At 35.5% G+C, this 23,814-nt stretch overlaps 1 protein-coding gene and 1 long non-coding RNA gene across 5 annotated transcripts in view; one reads left to right on the forward strand and one right to left on the reverse strand.

Annotated features, from left to right (window-relative positions):
* LOC139967491 (protein RRP5 homolog) overlaps positions 1-16,827 on the reverse strand; it is a 36,632-nt gene extending 19,805 nt beyond the window's left edge. For 2 of the 3 annotated variants that reach the window (XR_011793012.1, XM_071971366.1), the window contains exons 1-13: positions 16,639-16,827; positions 9,736-9,888; positions 7,672-7,899; positions 6,882-7,058; positions 6,015-6,176; positions 5,453-5,573; positions 4,385-4,560; positions 4,053-4,166; positions 2,902-3,120; positions 2,469-2,639; positions 1,597-1,743; positions 1,240-1,420; positions 364-521 (exon numbers count right to left, since the gene is read on the reverse strand). Coding sequence is in view for 2 of the 3 variants with exons in the window: in XM_071971366.1 (XP_071827467.1) it covers positions 364-521; positions 1,240-1,420; positions 1,597-1,743; positions 2,469-2,639; positions 2,902-3,120; positions 4,053-4,166; positions 4,385-4,560; positions 5,453-5,573; positions 6,015-6,176; positions 6,882-7,058; positions 7,672-7,899; positions 9,736-9,888; positions 16,639-16,698 (2,067 nt within the window). In the remaining variant the exon portion in view is untranslated. Of the gene's footprint in view, positions 1-363; positions 522-1,239; positions 1,421-1,596; positions 1,744-2,468; positions 2,640-2,901; positions 3,121-4,052; positions 4,167-4,384; positions 4,561-5,452; positions 5,574-6,014; positions 6,177-6,881; positions 7,059-7,671; positions 7,900-9,735; positions 9,889-11,155; positions 11,282-16,638 lie in introns of those variants that run through there. The other variant, XM_071971367.1, reaches the window with a different exon arrangement.
* The window catches only part of LOC139967494 (uncharacterized), a 137,470-nt gene continuing 125,179 nt past the window's right edge, over positions 11,524-23,814 (forward strand). For both annotated transcript variants that reach the window (XR_011793013.1, XR_011793014.1), the window contains exons 1-2: positions 11,524-12,652; positions 14,625-14,786. This is a non-coding gene — a long non-coding RNA (uncharacterized lncRNA). The remainder of the gene's footprint in view (positions 12,653-14,624; positions 14,787-23,814) is intronic.

Genomic DNA, 23,814 nt, shown 5'->3' on the forward strand with positions numbered 1-23,814 from the left:
TCAACAAATTTTGAATGAGATCTTCACACACAACAAATCTACTGAATATGGGCAAATTGGCTAGGTGTCCATAGACCTTTAATATTTATCAAATTTAAAATAGGTTTTCAACTAATCAATTGCAAAGGTATTTACGTAATCATCAACATAGTTCAAGCTGCAGAATCATATGCCGCCCCCCTCCACTCCACCCCACCCCGACTGCAAAACCAGTTATGTAAAGGGAAGAGCTGTCTGTAAAAGCATCAGCCTTCTTCAGCTCTCACCCTACCTTTCTGTATTGATATCTGATCCATCCTTGTTGTTCTACACAAGTGGAAATAAACTAAACTGAGCTGAACTTTCAATATAGCACCAACCTACCAGTTGATTCTCAGGGATACTGAGGAGTGAGAGATGGACCTTTCTCAGTTTTGGATCAAATGTCCTGCTGACGTGGCATTTGATGACCTGGCCGACATAAAAGTTCTCCTTAGGGTCCAGGTCAGGAATGTTGGAGAGCTGAGACTTGTGAAGTAAACCTGAATTATCGAAAATGGGATGAAAAAACTGGTCGTCAATAAAGAGTGAGGGATACTTTTAATGCTATGCGAGGACAAATACCATATTAGTTTTGATCATGTCACATAGCATAAAGGCCAGTTGGATATTTTGTTAAGGCCATTGAGACTGTTAAAACTGAGACCGCCTTTTGCCGCAGTTTCTTGTCAGAGTTATCCTGCCATTTTAGGAAAATGATCCATCAAGAGCAAAAATGGAGAGTATCTGGATTTTATGAAGTGAGAGATGCATTTCTTCTTCTTCCTATAGTAAGCATCAGATCCCTTTTCAAGCAACTTAACATGTCAAGAAGATGTTTTCTAGAAGATCAAAGTTTGTAATAACCATTTAATAACTTCGGGTATCACATAGTCATGAAAATAGAAGGTTTCTACAAACGCCTCTAAATGTTCTTGTATTGCTACAGCAATTCACCTTTTCTTGAGTATCATGTTGCTATGGATACCTTACAAATTACTTCCCAGACAATTGACAAATGTCAAAACTTGTCACAAACATAGAACATGGAAGTTATTTTAAAAGAGGTGGCCATACAATATGACGGATGATATCAATTCACCAACGTTTGGTGAAATGTTTAAAATGTACAAATTAATCCCGGGAAGATGCCAATTGTCAAAGCTTGTCGGGAATATGGGTAGGCTATACGTAAAATAAGTTTCAATTGTCTGCAGTTACCGGAGACTTTGTTGTAGAAGGTAACGATGCAGCCGTAATCTGCCACCGATGATATCACCCCGTGGAGTGTCTGGCCATCCTGAAAGTGCTCGAAAGATTTAATGATCGGCAGCTCGGATTCGACCAATGTCTTTTTATGAGTCAGACATAGCTTCCTCCTGTCTGGATCAACATGAAGAACCTTTTGAACAGAGAAGAAAAAAGTAAATTAAAAAAGTAAACATGCATTACAATCAAATATGAAAAACAAAGACCAGAAATAGCAGTCTCCAATGTACAGTTGATATTTAGTTCTTTTACAATATTAACAAATATTTTAAATTTAAAAAAAAAAAAAAAAATTTCTTTGTTTTTTACCCTGACTTGAATATCAGATCCCTCTTGGAACATAGCAGATATATTCTTGATAGGGATATCTGATAGGTGGACCTGAGGTACAAAGCCAGTCACCTTCTGAGGTAATTCCACCACAATACCACGAGCTGCGATTTTGTTGACCTTACCCTGAGAAAGAATATGCAAATGAATAAATGTATCAAATGATTAGGAACTTATGGGAGATGGGAAGTCTGCTGAACTACAGGAGAAATTAAATTTAGCCATTAAAAATGAACATAGACATTATAGTGTTTAATGGCAGAATGGAAATGATAGAACAGTGAAAACAGAACATCTGCTGGGGAGACATTAACTTTGAATATTCATTGATATGTCACACAAAGACTTGATCAAGTCTAAACGTGACATCACAGAGGCTATCAGTGATCAATTGCAGCATTATATGAATGAAACTTCAAGTGGAATAGCCAGACTGTCTCTTAATTCTGAAGATACTCAATTAAGATGGCCTCATTAAGGGCCAAAAAAACAACATACTGCAATAATGTTTAAGGAATCATGTAGAAATGGACACTGACCGAGACAATGCGAGCATTAACGGTGAGGTCATGATGTTCTCGCTGACACTAGACATGACATGACACGAGGAGTGACTGACTGATTTTATAACTGGGACTGGGAGAGGACCAAGAAGGGGACATTTCTATCCATAGTCAGATCAACAGGAAGTTATTATTGGTCAAAGTGAAAAACAACAAATCATTTTTATATTTTATGACACAGATGTTTGAAAACATTCTTTCAAAAAGTCCAATAAACCAGTGACCATGGGTAGACATTTGTACAGCCACCAGATGTTAGCCTTAATAGCATAAATATTTCATTCTCACCTTGAGCAATTGACCAGGAATCAGATCAGAGTATCCCAAGAATGGAGCTTTGTAAACAGATTCTTTGAAGGACACCAGGGCAAGCATGTCAAAAAAATTAAAGTTAAGAACTCGACATGGAGCGAAACTACCAATAGCGAGCTGTTTACCATCTTCTGGGTACTCTGAAGGCTGGAAAACAGGAAAATTCAGTCAAAGTTAAGCAGAGTTTTTGTGAGGAGTGAAGAGTCAGAGATTGATAGAATGTTTATAAAAAAAATGGGAGGATGGGGAAAGGCCAGAATCAGATATCTACCAGCCCACCCCTCCCCGCCCACCCCCCAAGAGAATGATAAAAAGATTAGCTAAACATAATGTGAAAACATTTGGTCAATTTTTCAGAAGGCGACCACCACTATTTGTTTTTTAGTCCCAGACAACTCTGGTGTCTTACCACAGCACAACCATAGTATCCATTCTTCAGATCACAAAGAATTCCCCTCTTAGAGTACATGCCGATGACTCTTGACAGCCTGAACTTGCTCCCGACCCGTGGACCTTTAGAGGAACATCCTGGAAGGCTATCTAAGATGTTACGGCCAAAGTGGACGTCTTTGAAACTAAGACCAAACCGTTTGCTCTCTGGGTCCTGGAAGACGATCACTGCTTCATGCTATCGAAGAACAGAAAAGGTTTATAAATGAACTTGTTGTAGTTAATGACTTTGAGGAAGTTATACTTTTACCATGTAACACTAGATTTAACAAAAAGAAGCAACCATTTTTTCCTTTTCTCAGTTTTTCCCTCCATTATTTGAAATATATGTTATATATATGAATACATGAGGTGCTTTAAATTGATGAAAAGGTATTAGAATGATCACACACATAATAGCTATCTAATGATTTTGTGTCTTAATAAAGAAAAGAAAATACAAACTGTTTCCTTACTGAAGCATCAATCCTCCTTATCTTTAAGTGAAATGATTTGAATTACTGCTTCGATATGTCACTAGCTGGTGCAGACAAACTTGCAGTATTTCAACAAGTCATGACTTAAGTCAATTATCTCAAAATATAAGAGTGAATTGAAAGAGTTACGGAAGTTTTCTCTCGATAGAGATAATACAGCGACTTGATTCAAATACACAAGAGGTCTTGAAAACCATCGGTAGTGACTAGAGTTGACCTTAAAAATGAAAGGCTCGTTGCAACTCTGCCAACTTGTAACAAAAACATACATTCACTCTATGTTCACACTGTAATATATTGGCTATTGTAAAGCTTTAACAGATATTAAAGGACAATTAACTGAATCCTATCAAATCTGAAGAAGGGGTATTGATGCCATAAAGAACAGTTCCATGACAGAAAATAAAAAAAAGAGAAACTACCCAAACGAGGGATGATCTTCAGCTGGTAATTCCTAGTCAAAGTAATACTACTACCACTACTGTATTTTCCATTAATTATCTACAATTTACCTTTGCTGAATTAAATTTACCCTTGCTTCTATTAATATTTAGCTAAAATAGACTAATTACCAATGACCCTCCCAATTCCACACTTGAGAAGTAATTGTTGACGATACAGTACTACAACTCACCTTTGATTGCACACTATACTTTTTCATTGCATCGTCAATCTTGGCGAGATAAAAGAAATCCACGCTTCCTTGGTAAGCCTTGGCAAAGGAGACTTCGATTAATGAGTTTGTAACCTGAGGAAGAGAATTAATGGTGCATGTGTGACTGCTGTAGGAATATTATTAACATTAATGTACACATACCTGAAGGAGTGGTATCGACATGCCTACAGTATTGATAATGGTCAATAACAACTGTTTTACCTAACAGCTTCTGTCACTAATTTGTCTTGCGTACCACCAAAAACCACAAAAGATGCAGAACTAATTTTCTAAAATTTTAACAAGCTTACCTTCCTGACTTGAGCCGTGACTCTGATTCCAGGTAGAAGTTCTGCTATGGAATTTGCTACAACTGACTTGGCTTCTGAGAGTGTTGTAGGGTCAAGGGTCACATTTGCAAATCGTCCGTTTGCCTTCACTTCTGTAACTAAGCACTTGACTGGCTGAGCAATTCTAAGTTGCTTCTCTAAAAAGATAACCAAACAAAAAATAATTTAAAAAAATACATGAAGTTTACATGAAGGCTGTGAAGAATACTCATAGCATGGAAAAGATATTAGTAAAAATACTTAACAACATGGAAGTTAATTCTGTGACACCCATAAGTATGTTAGGCAGGTTTCTTACTATAAGTTTCATGTTAGCCTCCTGTTAACATGAAGTTAGCCCTATGACACTAAACACACATAAGCATTGAGGCAGGTTTCTAACTACAAGTTTCATGTTAACCTCCTGTTAACATGAAGTTAGCCCTGTGAAACTAACCACACATAAGCATTTAGGCAGGTTTCTAACTACAAGTTTCATGTTAACCTCCTGTTAACATGGAAGTTAACCCTGTGAAACTAACCACACATAAGCATTTAGGCAGGTTTCTAACTACAAGTTTCATGTTAACCTCCTGTTAACATGAAGTTAGCCCTATGACACTTACCACACATAAGCATTAAGGCAGGTTTCTAACTACAAGTTTCATGTTAACCTCCTGTTAACATGGAAGTTAACCCTGTGAAACTAACCACAAATAAACATTTAGGCAGGTTCCTAACTACAAGTTTCATATTAACCTCCAGTTAACATGGAAGTTAACCCTGTGAAACTAACCACACATAAGCATTTAGGCAGGTTTCTAACTACAAGTTTCATGTTAACCTCCTGTTATCATGAAGTCAGCCCTATGACACTTAACACACATAAGCATTAAGGCAGGTTTCTAATTACAATTTTCATGTTAACCTCCTGTTAACATGAAGTTAGCCCTATGACACTAAACACACATAAGCATTTAGGCAGGTTTCACTACAAGTTTCACTTTAACCCTTTCTTTGTTTGAGGGATGATCCCTAAAGTTCACTTACGTTCACATATCCTGAGGTACTCTGCAGCTTCTTCTTGAGACAGGAAGATATTAGCACCTTGGATACCAGTGTCGATGACATAACCATGGTCTTCTATGCTCTTAACCACGCCTGATAAAACCTACAATAGTCATAAACCATGTAATTGACACTTATTAATTGACATAAAGGCAAGAGTTGGTAAAAGATACAAACTATATTCAAATCATGAGTGTTAATTGGAATTTACCACAGCTACATAACATTAACTGTCATCATCAAATATATCTTATGAATTATCAAGGTCATGGAAGTGAAAACAGTTATTTCGCACTTTTTCAACAGAAACTATCCCCCCCCCCACCCAACCTCCTGTTAATGTTTCCATGATTACAATTTCAGTGAGAATAGCCTGCACTTTTAACAGCTGAGAACTTTTTGAGCTTTCTTATTCAAATATTTGCTTCAATTTCAGTTCTATGGTCTGAAGTGAATCTTATCTATGAAGTGAGGGAAATTCACAGCATTTTATAACTCCTATGAAATATCTGTTTGTACTGCAGACCCAAGGCGATGTGTTTACCAAATTTTTGCGCAACATAGCTGTGTTGAGATCCCTGTTGACATCTGAAGGATTTAGAGAAAGGGAAACCTTGGTGTAACTTCCACTCTTCGATTCAGAGCTCAGGACTCGACAAGGCACCAGATCACCAACTCGATACAAGCTTGTGAGAGCAACATCGTCCTATTTATGAATGAAATCCATGCAACATGAGTATCAACAATTCAACAATTAACAACATGAGTATCAACAATTCAAGAGTTAAATCTTAATTCAGACAGAGAAGAAATTTTCCTTCCTCCAGACATTGGAGAGCAACATCGTCCTATATTAAGAATAAAATCCCTGCAACATTAGTATTCACAATTCAACATTTAACAACCATGGATATCAATAATTCAACATTTAATCTTAATTCAGAAAGAAAACAAATTGCTGTTCCTCAAGGCATGTCACTTGACAGATTGAAACATTCAAAAGTTTGTTTTTTATATAATATCTGAAGAATTTCAGGAGGCCAGTGAAAATGTAGAAGAGCATAGAACTTCAGTATGAGAGTTTAACAATCTTTGTTATGTTACATCAAAAGCATGCCTTTTCTTGAATAACTTCATAATTCTGTTCTGCCAGCAGAAGTAAGGATGCTCGTATCCCCCCCCCCCCCCCCCTTTAGTCCATTACATCATACACCCAGGAACAACATATATTGGTCCTGAGAATTTAAGGGTCAGTTCAGGGCTATTTCTGAGACCATGAAAAGAAAACTAACCATAAACGTGAAATGATAATAGTAACGCTGCCAACCAAGACTGAGCTGAATTTTGTTAGAATAACAAAAAAAAATGTGCATTTAGGAGGAAATGAGAGACCTTCCAAGGATAATCTTACCAGGGCATTATCATCTTCTGTTTCTTCTTCGCTAACTTTTTCAAGAAGTTTTGTGAAGGTGTTGGATATGTTGGTAACAGTCACATAACCTATGATCCCGCTGGGCAGACTAATTGTGAGCTCCAGCTCACCGATATCCTTCACGACACCCAAGAGAAGAAGGTCTTCTGTCAAATTCTTCCACAGAGTAAGAAATAAATAATTGTTAGGACATGGAACGAGTCTAAGCGGAACTTCTTTTGTTGATCTTCAACTTATTCTTCATCATTGGAAGATGCTTGATACCTCACGAAAAACGTGATCAAAAACATGTATAAGCACTGGGCCTAGATCTACAATAGCTTCACAGTGGACTTACCAGGACCTAGACTAATTTGCAAACATAAGTTTTATGTAGAATTATTGTCCTTACATATTTTTCTAATTGCTGGCTTAATGCAACTTTTTTGCAAAAAGAATTAGATACTGAGTTTTGTATCAAACAATGATTTAGCTAAAATAGCTATATTAGTGAACTAACAAAAGGATCTGATACACAATGATATGCTAGTGAAATCCAGCAGTTCTGTTAACTATCAAGTGTCAAATGAAGTTTGAGTATCTTGAAAAGAAATTTTTGACAGTTGAACTCTTTTAAAATGTATGCAGTTTGCTGACTTCTTCTTTCACATTTGAAGAAAATGCATCATTAGGAACAAGAAAATGTAAATGAGTAGAATACAAAAAGATTAGAAATTGAACTGGATTTCACTGGCTACTTCTATGTTTTTTGGACTTTCTAAGAAATTACCTTTAGCCTTAGAGGTTCAAGTGGGGTTGTACTGCCATGAAATGATTCCTCGGCCTCCTCTAAATTCTGTTCTTTCATCCTCTTCTCAAGATTCCTCTCTGACACATCCAGATCTTCATTTTCTACCTTCTGGGCAGGTTTCTTTGCCTCTTGTACCTTCCTCTGTTTTCTTTCTCGTTCTTTGGCATTTTTTATTTCTTTCTTTGTTTTCTTGCGAGGTGACTGAGACTGTTCAGGGTAAAAAGCAATCTTTGAAATTGTGACCTACTTCTTCACTCTTTTACAATCTTTACAAAAATAGTTAGTTATAAAACTTCCAAAGACTTACGAAAACTTAAAGAAAGTTACAAGACTTCTATACCATGATTGGATGCTTACTGTATGTAAAGTTTAACCTAATTAGAAAGATAAACAATTCACTAACTGGTCATTTGGTATTGACAGTGTGAAATGAACTGCCTTTAATACAGACAAAGCTATTGCTTTTGATAATGCTAGTTAAAGCTTGTTAACCATCTGATCATTCATAAATGCTTCAAGGGCTAGTAATCCTTTCCATATTAAACCACATCTGGCTAGATAAATGTGAAACATTTAATTATATATTGTCCAAGTAGGTACAAGTCTCTGATAAATACTTTTCTTTCAAGTCTCTTTAATAAATTTCCTTAGATATCACTTTTCTCCTTTAAAGAATGAATGTACAGCAACTTATACGGTTAAACTGAGCTAATACCAGTCAAAACGTCCCTTTACCAAAACGTCCCCGTACCAAAACGTCCCCGCTTTTGGTCAAAACGTCCCCGTTGGTCAAAACGTCCCTGTTGGTCAAAACGTCCCCGTTGGTCAAAATGCCCCCGTAAGACAAAACGTCCCCGTCTATCACATTCATTCACAGTTGTGAATATATATTAATTTTAAGTTATAATTTGGCTAAGTTAACAGCATGCATTGGATTACAGGCGCTAAGTAAATCATGAAGGACTATATCGTTTAGGGCAGAGACGGGAAAGGGGGCTGGGGGCTTTAACCGTAGTCCCCCTTCTAGACCATCAAAAAATAAGAGGGTAGAAAAATAGGCAAACAATCACCAAAATCAAAAATATAAAGTGTCTTCAGAAAAAAAAATAAACGTATGTGCTGTAGGAATATATATATATCACTTTCATCCAGCCTGTCTCGAATATTCCAAAGTAACTTGTTGTACGTAAACAAAACAAAAATCTTTTCTACTCCCTTCCCTCAATATCGTATATATTCATTCAGAAACCAACTCGTGTTTAGAAAAATCCTATTACCCTAAAGCCCTCTTGCATTCCCTTTTCTATTTATATTAACTTACCTCAGAAAATTATACTCAAAAATGTATCCGCCCTCATAACCGGCACTTCCCACTCCTAAAAACTGTGTTTTCAACCTAAACTATACTTATCCTTACTCTTTGATTTGAAGTAAAAACATCCACACTTGCATTCCAACTGATTATAAAAGCGGGGACATTTTGACTCACGGAGACGTTTTGACTGCGGGGACGTTTTGGTAAAAAGCGGGGACGTTTTGGTCTTAAAAAAGCGGGGACGTTTTGGTAAAGGGACGTTTTGACTGGATACCTAAACTGATCACACATTTTTAATACTAGACAATAGATTCCATTACAAAATGCAGATCATGATATTGTCAAATTAGCTAATGGAAAACTGCAATTTAGCTTCTTTAACTCGCAATAGTCAAACTGGATTGCTTGTGGCCATGCATTATGCAGAGACTGGGAAACAATGAAGGTTTTTACACTTTGAGTGAAACCTGAAGCTGCAAAATTTCCAGATTAATGAAGAAGTACAGGACACAGAGTAAGGAATATCTATCACAAATTGTAGGGATTACTCTTACAGGACAAAGAAACCTGAATGTCAAACAACTTTTCTCCCAAGTTTTAGCTTGTTTCTGCAATCTGAAAATCATGTAGGATCGAACACTTTTTTTTAATCTTAATACTTATTAACAATTTTACAAAAAAATAATATAGCCAAATTTAGACAATAGATACAAAACTCTTCTATTCACCCCAAAGAGATAACTTGGAGATTCTTTCTCAGGTTTTTCAGCACCATCTGGTTTCCTCTTCTTAGTTTTCTTGAGTGATTCTTTATCTGATGTTGTTGCTGGTGGATGGGATGATCCTCTTGGGAAATAATTTTCTTCCATTTTACTAATACCCTTGAACAAATAATATTAATTGATTAAATTGAAAAGAAAACATTGGAGGTATTGAAGGTAATACATGTCTTTATTCAAGCCTTCTTTCATAAAATCTGTCTGGTAAATGCTTTAAAACAGAACATAAATTTAGAAAAGAGTACAATTTCCTTTAAAGTTTTAATATAATAAAAATGCCAATATGTTACACAGCATTGGCTACCCTGGAAACTGTACACACTAGAAACTGTGAGTCTCATTTGTGCCAAAGCTTTAATTTGATCACTTTTGGCAACTGGCATGAAATTTGAGCAAAAAGGTAATCACAAAAGTCTAAGATCCAAATTAAAAGTAGGCTACCTAACTGGGGTTAGACCTAGTAACAGTTAGGGTTAGGCTATAGGTAGGCCTATTATTAGGAAAACATCCAAACAAAGTTAGTTTAAAATCCTGTAGGCTACACATCTTAATTAGGCTAGATCTAGGCTTATGAATTAATGTCTCTTCTGAATCTTACTTTTTACATCCTAGGCCTAAGGTACTAAGAGACTTTCACACAATTACAGAAGGACTAACCTAGGCTATACTTAATACTTATACTAAGTGAGATGTTTTGTGGGGTCACACTAATTAGCGTCAACAGGCCGATTTCACGACAACTCACGACAACTCAAGACAACTCAAGACAACAAGTTTAAAATACCATCAAATACAATTGATGTTATCAGAGTATATCTGGAAACACGTTTAAAACTGACTGGAACCAGCGTGCATACATATTTTTCACGGGAAAAAATGTTTTTTTTCGTAAATATCGCCAACTTTTTCCTAACGTTGAATTGGACGACGTGATGCTATTGCGCTTGCGCAATGACATTGGACCGAACCATAACACTACAGTGAGTTGTCGTGAGTTGTCGTGAAATCGGCCTGTTGACGCTAATTAGTGTGACCGGTTTTGTGGTATCATTACTATATTGATAATGGCTCTTCACATAGACTAAGCCTACCTAAGATACAGTAATTGAGTGGAAGAATCCTTAAGTTAGGCCTAAAATAATTTGAATGACTACTAGTAGTACTAGGATTAGCCTAACAACTTACAGTATAACATTATCCTAATGCTGTACTTACACTTGACTTACACTTTACAGAAGAATAGGCCTTACACAATGTTAGGTCTACACTACAGATCATATTGTTCACTATAGTATAAACATGTATTTACGTGTGCTGCAATTTTAGACCAAAACATAACCCAACGAAATGTAATTCATCTGAAACTTACCTTTTTGCTGACAGTTCAGACAGTCTCTTAACTTAGTCAACCAGACGTAAAATATGATTGATTTGCTAGTTATCACATGTGTGTGTCCTGTTGCTGGAGGTAGACATTTTGTTCGGCAATGAGGTCTTACGCAATAGCCAAACACTAAGTTGATCATGGACGGCCATATGAGCAAAAACACTTTCAACCATCTTCACGGTTTCTAATGCACTTACAGCAGAGAGACAATTTTGTAAAAGGAATTCTTAAAAATGACTCACAGAAAACACTTTTAATCAAGCTAGCAAAAAATGAAAGCAGACGTTATAATATCTTTCACAGAAATCATGCGAATTTCAGTCCTTATTCAATAGCTAAGTTCACTGAATCAGGAATCTGGCTAGGCAACTTTGCATGTGACCAAATTTTTCTCACCAAGCTGACATTTATTCTCATCATAAGTAATATCACACAAAGGAAATACAGGGATTGCTGACCAATGTTTCAAAGTTTCGGTACATCGGAATAGTTCCCTATATAGTATATTAAATCAGATCTACTGCAGATTTCAGCAGAGTAGAAACAAATATTGCAAATAACACATAGTCTTAGCTAGTTTTCATGTTCTTGTAGGAAATTAGGAAGATTTGGTTCATACTGCTATATAAGAGTAATGTTAACTTTCTTCAAGGCTTTGGAATACTATTTCTAATTCAGTTTGGACGATGGTTGCAATGTCATTATATGTGGAGTATTCTTCTTTTTTATGTTATATTATCATTAATAATTTATGTTAATAAATGGGTTATTGTTGGGATGGATGGGAGGGGGCGGATGGGGATAGCTACTAGCCTAGTACATAAGGACTCTCTCAAATCTTGTGCACTTCCTATAAGGCTACCAAGAAGCTACAACAGCTACCTTTTCCTTAAATAGGGTTCTTTACCCTGGTGTCCAATTGTATCCATATTTCTTTTTAAATTTAACCAATTGAATCCATTTATAAAATTTCAATAGAATAGACTGCTTTCAGGTAGAATTATGATAACATTATATCTGTTTACTGTTACAAATATATGTCATTCAACAACTCTCCAGCGATTTTTGCCAAAACCTTTCGCATATCAATTCACTTGTGTTTGCTTACTCCAAAATCAAGACGTCAGAGTCGTTGAGAAGGTTCTGATTAGCTCTCTGATATGTATTAAGTTACATACGAAGCCTTGTCTAGTAAATTAGTTAATGAGCGATATTATTAGCAGTTGATTCTCATCGCTATAACCTTTTTCCTTGCTAGATGTACGCAACATTTTATGCACCTTTGGCATTCCTTGGGTATTGTTCATCACTGTAGTCTGCTAGTTTCCAACTTCAGTTTTCCCGGGCAGTCTGCTACCCTGGTTGTCAACGTACCCTAAATTTGTGGCTACAGGGCAGCTGTAGTGTAAGGCATACATCTTCTGTCGTTAGGAGCTCTTCAAATGGGAAATCAGCGATCTGTTATGGCTAACGATTTGGGTTAGGAGCAACACCTTACTATAATTTGGGCTATTGTACGTGCTTGTCCTGCTAATGTTCCAAGGGCAAAACGCAATGAGGTCTAGGACTAATAAGGCCTAGTATTAAGTTTGGAGCACACCCACTCTCAATGTTATGGCAAAACTAAAATAGGCCTACCATAGTTTCATACATACTGCCACTGGGCCAATATAGGCTAGCCTTCAATATACCTATGCCTAAAATAGACCTTAGCATACGCAAGCCTAGGTCTAAACTGCAGTATGCATCTGTTAGTAAAGTTATACGTGTAGAACAGTACAATAATATGCAATCAATTGTTTTCACTTGCACAAGTCCAATCGTTACTGGAGGTTGTCATGTACAATAGATACCATATTGGGTAGGATGACTCTGTTTCTCCTTTGACTTTACAGACCTGAGATCACATTAACCAATACAAAATCTGAGATACAGCAATAATTCAACACATATTCTGCAATAATTCAGCACATATTAGACATGATCACAAACTCCAAGTAATTTTACATTTTAACCTTTATTTAAATATTGGTTTATCAGCAAAGCGAAGTCCTGGATACACATAGTTGAACACATGAGCTATGACTTTAGAGGTGTCTTGTTTGAAAATAAGACAGAAATCAGTAGGATCATTTAAGACTTGTGATCTGAGGAAGCTTCATATGGAAAAAGAAAGGAACAGAAATTGGTAGGCCTACATTACAGTATAGCTCCTTTAAAATTTGGCTATCAGTGTGATAATTGTTGATTAACACCAGCTAAAATCAGGTCGTATTTCTGAAGAAATAGTGATGATAGACATACAAGGGGGTGTGTTTATGATTTCTCAAGGGAACCAATTGTTTCCATCCAAGTGATGAGTTTGCTGTCAGTATCTTACCATTTTCTCAAATAGGCCTCCTCTCTGAATTGTAGACACCCTAATATTTGAAGCTGTGCAGTGCAGATGTCCCTTATCATTACAAACGTATTAAAAAAAATCTAACTGGCTCAGTATTTCATCCTGTTTGTCCTAACAAATATGAAATTTTAAACATATATAATACTTTCATTCTTGAATAATTTGAGATAGTTGCAACTTATCTAATAATTTTTGAGTCAATAAGTGTCATTTTGGGGTTACCTATATATGAGGTATAATAGACTTGTGCAAAGCTAGCCACTTTATAATGAGCCTCTTAGTTTTAAAGGATGATTGTAGACATAACAGTCCTTTTTGATGTATTAAGATATTTATAAATCAATTCAGAAGACCAGCTTATGTTCCCTTACTTAAGCACTTTAACTTTGTTTAGAAGTTACCCTATAAACCTATAAATATCAGATGATCAACAACCAAATTGGCAGGACTACTTAGTCTATTATACAAACTATTTTATCCTCAGAAGCAAGGCAAAATCCCCCCCCCCCCCCCAGCAAAACAAATGGTAAGTTTAAAGGAATATTCAATGCAATGCTTACCTTAAAAAAAAAAAAAAACGTCCCATGCTATTAACTGAAAATCCTAACTCATCAACTTGTTCCTAAATTGATAATTCGGTAGAATGAATGAAATCTCTTTTCATTGGCTAGGCACTCCCTTACTCCAGGAAGTTGATCAAAAATAGATATTCTGTTGTATCATCATGACAGATGTTCCTCAGTAGCATTCTTTCCTAATTATGATGTTCAAATAAAAATTGAACCAAATTTTCTCATAAGAAATTCTATGCAGTTTTCATTTAGACCTGAATATTCATAAATATCTAGCATTGTTTGGTAAGCAATCAACTTTTTTCACCAAAATATCCCTTTCATTACTTTCTTGGATAAAATTGATGCATTCTTGCATTGCATTTTAAGTTTTGGTGTCACCAAAAGGAAAAAGAAGTGAAAATGTGATATAACAAATGAGCCTGAAATTAAACTTGAATTTCAAAAATATGGTTTTCTGTTTTCTTGAAATTACCAGTTAATCAGAAATGGACTACTGTCATGGATCTATTCAGTAAGCCTGCTTGAATGAACAATCGTTGTTGTGCGATGGTGTAATGTTACTTGCTGTACCAGAACAGTCTCAGAAAATAATCAGCAAACTTGAGAGAAGACTTGAAGTAGAGCATGAATATTTCAGGTACTTTCTTTCAAATTCTCCAGCTGTCAAAATTTTTAAAAGTGAAATTATTCTTCCCAGTGACGGATAAATGTTAAAACTTGAAGCAAAAAATATTAAAGTGCTGGCAGGGACATGCCCTATTACACATTCCTGCCCCCCCCCCCCCCCGCCAAATCAACACAATATCCTTCTTTCCATATCATGCTATGGAGGTCCCTTATGCAGACTGTTTGTCAATTATAAACTATTTTATGAGGCCGATGTGACATGAGAGTGCGCCAATGAGAAGTTAAGCCTTCACAGTTGGTAATTGTTCTGATGTTGATTAATGAAGGAGATGTATGTATTTGTTGATTTAAAGTCTTCTTTTTCAGGTTTTCCTCATGAGATAAGACTATTTTCTCCCCATAGGATCACTTCATTGTTTGGTGTCATCACTAAACCTATTAAATTCAGGAGGAAGAGGAGCATCCTCCGACTAATAACCTTTTTATTATTGTAGCTTCATACAAGGGCTGCAGACTGATATGTGTCTCTTGAGATGGATAAACTATATAATATTCATTGGAGTTGCAATAAATAACACAGGAACCTTAGATAAATGCGACTGATCAGAGCATTGGGCTTATGTATCAAACCAAGCATGCATGCCACTATTCATTAGAAATGTTATCAATTTCTGCACTAGAATCTAGAAGGTATTAAGTCTATATGTTGATGGAATGAAACTTACTGATCTGTCACCGTGTCGTCGGTTTAATATAGCTCTGTGAGAGCAGGTGTCTTCACATTCTGGCATCAATACTGGGTGGTTTGAACAGTTTTGCATCTGTTTTTAAGTAATGTTGTCGAGGGAGCATGTTGATGTAGACAGGACAATGTTATGTCACATCACAAGGTTGTGGAAGGTCTTTGAATGCACTAAATCAGACTTATATTGTGAGTTATCTTCCAAGGGGAACGGAAAAGGATGTACCACATGTTTTGTGTTTTTCCATAAGTCACCTGTTTCATCACTTATCTGTCATCCTTCTTTGAGAAATTTATCTGATGCAGAGTTTGATCATGAATATTTACCATGAGAAATTGATACAAACGTTGCTATTTTTAGAGAGGGAAATATTCACTTAATTTCCTAGTGATTGGTGACTCATTCAATGTAATATTTTTTGTTTCTGAATTTGTACCTCCTTAACAAAGTTTTACTGTCTCTTAAGTCTTACATAAAAGTTTCCAATTCACTGCACCTTCACTTAATCCCCATCATGGCTGTTGATATTAAGCTAAGACAGTTCAAATATTTCTTTACTGAATCAGATTTAAACTTACCTCAATAGACCCAAAAGTGACATCACACATACTTTTGATCATGTTATTGGACCTCTGAGTGACACAGATCCAACTTATTGATGTCAAATTTGAAAAGCTGCCCAACTGTCCCATTTTGACACTTTTATAAGTGGAGTGATATGGAACCTTACTGGGATGTATATAGACTACCTTAGGTCATTACACACATCGACATATATACATAAATCTGGACCGATTATGGCAATTAGGAGATCATGGGCTATACTGTTGCAACCATGGGCAGTCATGTGATATGTTCCCCTATAGCACTTATTCTGATAGTACTCCTTAAATGTAAGTCTATACAACAACTAATGTCCTGATCTCATACACTTTCCTGGTGAAGCTAATCAAACAGAGGAATCTAGCTAAGTGGTACATTTGTTTCAATATGTTTGCCACAATATTCAATTCAAAATTTCTATTTTCTTTCAAACAATCGAAACGCAAATTGAGTGCATGTAGCTTATCAGTTCTTTACGCAGTTTACATAGACCCGAGAAGCAGATGACATGATTACCTGAAGTCCATGGTGCACAATCAAGGCTTTCCTGAAACAGAAAGTAAATCTCAACATCATTATCACCTTAACCTAAGCAATTAGTCTCAAATTTACTATAAAGGTCTGTTAAAATAGAGTTCTTTGGTCTCTTATCACATTGAACTGACAAAATTTAAATAATATTTTAGTAGCACCGGGGAGCACGTCACATGACCCTGCATGGTTGGTACATTCTTCCTATTGTGTAGTGAGACTTGGCAGACAGATTTATGTATAGTTTGATGAGTACAATGGCATTTCAAATGTTTGTTATGTCTTTTATTGAAATAGCGCCATCATTTGATCCAGTTCTTGCTTGTCAGATGGTCATATGACATTCTATTTCATTGTTTTTTTTATTTAACTTTCAAACATGAAATACTTGAAGTGGATATCATTCACTTTAATAAGTTGACCTAGATAATCAAATAAGTACACGGAAGGTTCATGAGGAAGTAAAACTTGTTAGCTGCAGTATTAAGACCTGTTTAGCCTATCGCATCGTATGTGATTAGCCAAAAAGTATCACAAATTCAGTTAGATTATACAACTGGTAGATTTAAAACAGTACAAAAATGCTTGTTTCTTATTATATATGAATAAGATGCTGTTTGACTTTCAACTTTGATAGATAGGATGGAAAATTTCAGGATTGAATTTCCCAGATTTTCAGATTGGCAATATTACTTGTGATACAAATATTGATACAGCATTAAAGCTATAACAGACAGTCTTACAGTTTTTGTTTATAAAAAAACATAATTTAGTTTAAAGGTCTGCTGTATAGACCCCAAGTATAGCATGCTATCATGGAAAAGTTTCTTGAGATTATGTAATCGACCTGCCTTGGTCATAAATTGACCTCTTTTTACCAATTAGTCTGCAACGCCAGCCACATTGTTTTTTCTTGTATGAGATAGTCTTTGTGTGAACGCTGTATGATTAACTACACTGTAGACATGAACATATTTCCACACAGTGATTACACAAAGAGCCTAATGGTGTTAAGAAGCTATGCAGGTTTATTGTTGAGCCCAGAGGTCGATTTACGACCCTGGCAGGTCGATTACATAATCACAAAAATGTCCTCCCTATAGCATGCTATAATTGGAGCCAATAAAGTAGATCTTTAAGGTTTTCTGAAAAATATTTAACAGTCTTTGATGACCAAACAGCTACTCAATACCTACACCAAGTTTATTTGATTTATTTTGTTGTAACATGTCATGCCTTCTCTTTTTCTCTCTCTATTTGACATGGAGGAAGTTTAATATGCCTATCTGAGTATCGTCACTCTTTGGAGCTTTTTTCTGCTTGAGGACTGCAGAGCACTGATGAGCAAAAAAGTTGATTTTGACATGGATCAGCAATTAAAACATGTTTGAGCTCACGATTGACACATTACACTTATAACTGTAGGTTATAAATATTTATGAGAACATTACTATAGGTTATAAATATTTATGAGAACATTACCACTTAACACAGCCCTGCTGTAAAAATGGTTGAAGGTTATCATCCTACTGGCAAAGCTATAGTTCTTTCTAAGCTTAGAGTGGCAACTTGTCACATTTTTTCCTTGAAATTAATTAAATGAGCTGATATACAACAGGAGGCATTCACTGTTTTAATATTTTCTTTCAACCCTACCATAGCCAGAAATAGGAAAGAAGGGAGTTCTCAGCAGCTTCGGTAATTGCATTGATACATATTTCTAGTAATCTTCACCAAAGGTTAAAAATTTTCCTTAAACTTCAAATGTATGATAAATTAATTGGTGTGATGTTGCACTAGCGTTGTATGGATACTGCTTAGAGCAACCTACCCCCCCCCCCCCCCCTTGCAACCTCTTACAAAATTTTGAGACTACTTATTTCCACAACCTTGTGCTAAGAGCTACTTTAATTTATTGTCTATTAAATATGCCTCAAAATGCACCATTTCATGTCTAGTGTTTTTTTGTTTTTTTTTCCTGGAGGAGGAAGACCTACAATGACCCTGGGCTGCACCCCTCCTTTATAAAATATTGTATTCACCTTTGGCCATACCATAACAATTAATGACTGTGCCTTAATCAGTCAGTGGGGTTTTAAAGTTTTTCCCCTCCCCAACCTTTGAAATCCTGTGTACGCCACAGAACACTCTGTGCACCCTTGATATGCATTAGTGTAAATTAAACTGTGTTAAAACTACCATTCACCAAGCACAAACGGCCATTTTATAATTTACATTTCAGTCCCTCATATTGCAATTATAAGAGATAAACGAGCTTCTTTTTCTTGGCGCCTTTAATCGTCAAGACATTTCAAGTAATCAGCATGAGTAACAGCATAATTACTCTTCATCTGTCACCATCACCGTGTGCAAGTTGCCTTAAATTATTCATCATTATTATGACTGTTTTTACATAAAATTAAACAGGAGGAACCGAATGATGCATATTACGTCCACTGTTTATAAGCTCTCTGCAATTGCTTGCATTGCTAGGTGTTTTTTTTGTCCCCTTCTGAATCTTGTTTATGTGTTTTTCTTTTTGTTGTTGTTGAAATGTGGCTTATTAATTGTCTTTGCACAAAAAAAGCCTAGAGCTACTAAAATGTAGTTGTTGTTGTTACATTCCCTGAGTTTAGTTTCGTGACTCCAAATGTCAGAATCCTCGCAAACCTATCCGTCAGTATTTTGGTGATATAGCTTAGAGTTATCGCTTAATCGCCCTGCTTCTGTTTCTTTCCTCTTTTTTTTTTTTATTCCAAGTCTTGAGATCTGCTGTTGATTGTATCTCCTTGGGGGATTGAGGCTCATCGAAGGTGCCGCTGACATTAAGCGTGCAATTTCTTTCTCTCTTCTTGAATTTTTTTGGGATACTAATCTCATGCAGTAAATGCTTTATAGATGTTGAATGAGGCATTTTTTTCATGGTTGTCTTGTGCTCTTTGCATCATAGATGTTTACATGTCATAGAAGTTGAAGGAGATTCACATTTTTTTCAGGGGGAGGGGGGAAATTCATAATTCTTGTCCTCCGGGAAAGAGTCTCCATCTCTTCTATTGGATCATTGCTGGAGAAACATTCGACAGGTTGATAAACACTTCCACCAATAAATTTATTTTTTAAATTACACCCAGCAGAAAAAGAAAAGTGCATAGTTTATATTTAAAATTTTCATATTGACTGTATCTGTCATATTTCTTGATGGCTCCTAGCAGAGAAATGATAAAAAGCATTATATTAAGAGTTGCATATGTATGAGTGGTGATGTACACACCTTGGTAAAAGCTGTTTGATGCTTCATAAAGCATCTTTGCTGTGATCATTCAACTTTACAAGCCACAAATCGGGTATGTAACTATAGTTATGTTCACATGTATACACCTGTCTGAAGCGAGGAGATGGCACCTCTGTGCCTTGCTCAAGTGTGCAACGCAATGATTCCTGCCAGGACTCAAAACTGCAATCCTTAGACTGCTTTCCTTAGCCTTAATAAGAGTTTATGTCAACTAGTTAACCATGTTAGTCTAGTTAACCACTAGTTAACCAACTAGTTAACTATGTCAACCAATCATAAGGTCCCCGGTTCGAGTCACTCCAAGATTAAAGTATGTTGTCCAGTTACAGAGTTATTGACAATTGACAATTCATATTAATCATGGACGTTAAATATGAATCTAAGAGACTGACTTCGGTCAGCTTGCAGTTTAATAAGCCAATGAGGCTTCTTCGTGAGTTCCTGCTTGCAGGAGGATCTAATATACATACATACATAGTTGAATGGTCATGAGTATCTATCCCCAAATATGCTAGAAAGTCAAAAAATGGTCACCCATGCTCAAACTTTAATAGGCGGCATATGCTTCCCACCGGCAAAGCATTTCATTCCACTGAGATAATTAATTGTCTAATTGAACACTCATCAGTGTATGCGGATAATTAGAAGAAATAGAATCTTCTAGGAAGTACTTTTGAAAGCTCTAAGCGATTTGTAATGCACTAAAATTTGAGGCCAATTCTGAAGACTTTAGTTGTTCACAATTAATAGGTAATTAACAGTTTCATTCATTCCACCAAATTTTATGTTTCACAAAGTAACTGTTTACTTTAATTTTGTTTGCCTACCTCACAAGTTTATTGCAAAAAACTGCTGTTATCATTTCTGATATCATTTTAATGGAAGAAAAATATAGCATTTTATATTTTTATCAGTAATGATACCACATTTGATGCAGACTTCAGGAAATTAAATTGGAGAGTAGCCAAAATTACTCTTTTTTTATGTCTGAGAAACATTTTCCATTGTAAGATTGATGTTGTAAGGTTTTTTGATGGTCTAGAAAGTTTTGAATCCAAGAACTATCCTTGACTTTATGGGACTGAACTCAATGGATGTATTGTATAATCTGTGTTGTAAAAAGGAGCAGACATTGTCCTTTTGCACTGTAAGATCATGGGATGGACTCCGTTCCATAATTTTTGCTTTCTTTTTCTTGTTGCAATGGCTATATGTGCAATACTGAGAACTGTTACAGTTAAATTATATGACTTCTAGGCTGAAACTAGGATATCTTGAATATCTTATAATCCCAGCTAGAGAATTTCCACTTGTTCTCTTTTACTAATTATAGCCTAGATTATCAGTATTAGTATAACCCCTAAGATGCATACTAGTACTAGTTATGACCTACTTCAAGCACATAATCTTCTGATTAAGGTTAAAAGCTGCCATGTCTTTGCCCTACCTTAGGAATATTAAGCATTTTGCCTCGTTTAGAGCTCTTTTTAAATAGAACTTCAATAGAAACTGTAATCTTTGACTTATCTTTCCACAATCTTTTCTTTCTCTTCCTCTTTTGTATTATTTGATCCCATTTTTTTTGGTTCTTTTTTGTTGTTGTGTGAAATGAGTTTAGTTTGACCTAATAATGCTCTCAGTGCATTGATGTTAGAAAGTACATAATAAATTCAGTACCATATCTTTAACGAGCCATTATATGGAAAATATATTGGCAAATCTTATAGCTCCTTTCACTTTCATGTTAGTTTTTTATGATGCTTTTTAATTATCACAGTATTGAATCAAACTCGTAAAAGTTGTGGCACCCAAACCCATTAAAAAGGAAATGAAACGTTTATTCTTTATTCAGTTCGAGTGCAGGTATTGAAACAATAGCACAATTGATAGTTTGAAATACTCTTCAGGTGTTACTAAGCATTCTAGGAAATACTTCAAAGTTTAAATTAATCGAAAGAAGTTACTTGCATTGTCGGCAAGTCAAAGGCTATTCATGTGATATATTTGTCGAAACGAGTTCAAACTTTTGCTTTCGTATATATATATACCGTCACTACATGTATTAATGTTGTACTTTAACTGTATTTGATTTGATGATAAAATATTGAATCTGATGTGAAACATTTTTACTATCATTTAATAAGCTAATCCCTCTCCAATTTTAAAGACAATCAATATTGCCCACAATTTGTGACAAAGTTGACTAAGAATGGTCATTTCAAGCTCAATTTTCAATATTTCACTCACAGTCTGGGAGCATATATTCCTTCACTAAAACATTTAATCAATGGTAATTATCCTTCTCAATGTCTGGGAATAATTTGAGGAGTAAGATGCACCACAAAATTATTTATGCAAACTAAATTTCAGCAATTTTTGTACATGTATATACTCAAGTGTTGGTACTGTACACTATTAATGACCTGACAAGAATGAGGCTTTGGTTCAATTTGCTAAGACAACCCTACACATACAGGGTGCCCTTATCATGTGTCACTTAAAAACTATCATTTCTGCTATTTAAGAGACAAAATTTACATTCTTTGCGTGAGGAACATTTTCCATATGAGGTAAATGTTTCACCTCATGGTGTAGACCAATGACTTTGTGATCACCATAAAAGCATGCATATTAGTGAATGCAAACAAGAAGGCAATTGAGGGCTTCGGGTGGTACTGCTGAATATATAAAGCTGATGTACTTGTGGTCAACATTTTGTAATTTTCTACCTTTATGAAAAAGTGACTCAGTAACAAAAGGATGAGAAAAAATGGAAAAATTAATTATTTCCTCATTAAATATCAATTGATGACAAAATTCCAGGAGCTATGTACCTCAATTTGATACATCTACAATCTTATTTGGAGAAATACTGCATATTTTTGGTAAAATTGACGACCAAACTCATAAAGTTGCATTAAGGTAAAAGATTTAAAGTGAATTATTAAAACCGATATTATATTTTTATGAGATCAAATATCTGTGTTCAAATTCACAATTGGTTTATAATTACTACACTTTGATTTTGAAACCTTAATGCATTCTTTCCTCTAACCCCCTGTATTGCATTTATGTAACAGCTTAATTGTTTCAAAACACTATTAATACAGTACTCTCTTGTAGGAAGAATTGTGACCCCGTTCTTAAACTATATTTATTACCAGCCTTTTCTTTGAACTTAGGTTTCTGCTGTCAACTTCTTTGTGAAGCCTGAATTTTATTTGTCGCTGTTAATTTAAAACTTTTCAATCACATTTTTAAGGTATTATTTGCATATATCTTTTGAATAATTGTTTGTAATAGTCACTGCTGCTTTAATTGGGTTGAAATTAGTATAGCCCCACCACAAAAGTGCTTCCTTAGAGCCCTTCCCTTTGTTTGCCAAAAGGAAAAATTATGGAGTCACACTTACCGACCTTTCAAACTTAATTGTGAGTTGGCAATGACTACAAAGTGGATCGCAAAGTCTGTAAGTAGTACTACATTGTTAGATTCGTCCAACACAGCAATGTACAATAACGCTGTACTCAAAGCCGAAGACTTTGTTGACCAGTACAAGTCCTTTACTACCCAGCGATGGCTTGACAGTAATATCTCAGAAAGGTTGCTAATACTAAAATCATAGGGTCGGCACTGTTTGTCAATGTTAGAAAAAACATTTAATAGTTAGAATAAAATTATCAAAAGAACATTAAAATTGTAATTTATTAAATTAGTTAAAGTTGATAATAGTATGTATTTAACATGTCTTTGAATGTTAAAATATGTTGTGTTTTATACAGAAATTGTTAATCCCAGGGGCGTAGCCAGTATGTAGCACTGTAGGCCCGGGCTTACACTTTTTTTGGCCAAGTTATCCTTTCTTTAAA

This window comes from Apostichopus japonicus, chromosome 5 (genome assembly GCF_037975245.1).
Source record: "Apostichopus japonicus isolate 1M-3 chromosome 5, ASM3797524v1, whole genome shotgun sequence".
In the NCBI taxonomy this organism is placed as follows: domain Eukaryota; kingdom Metazoa; phylum Echinodermata; class Holothuroidea; order Aspidochirotida; family Stichopodidae; genus Apostichopus; species Apostichopus japonicus.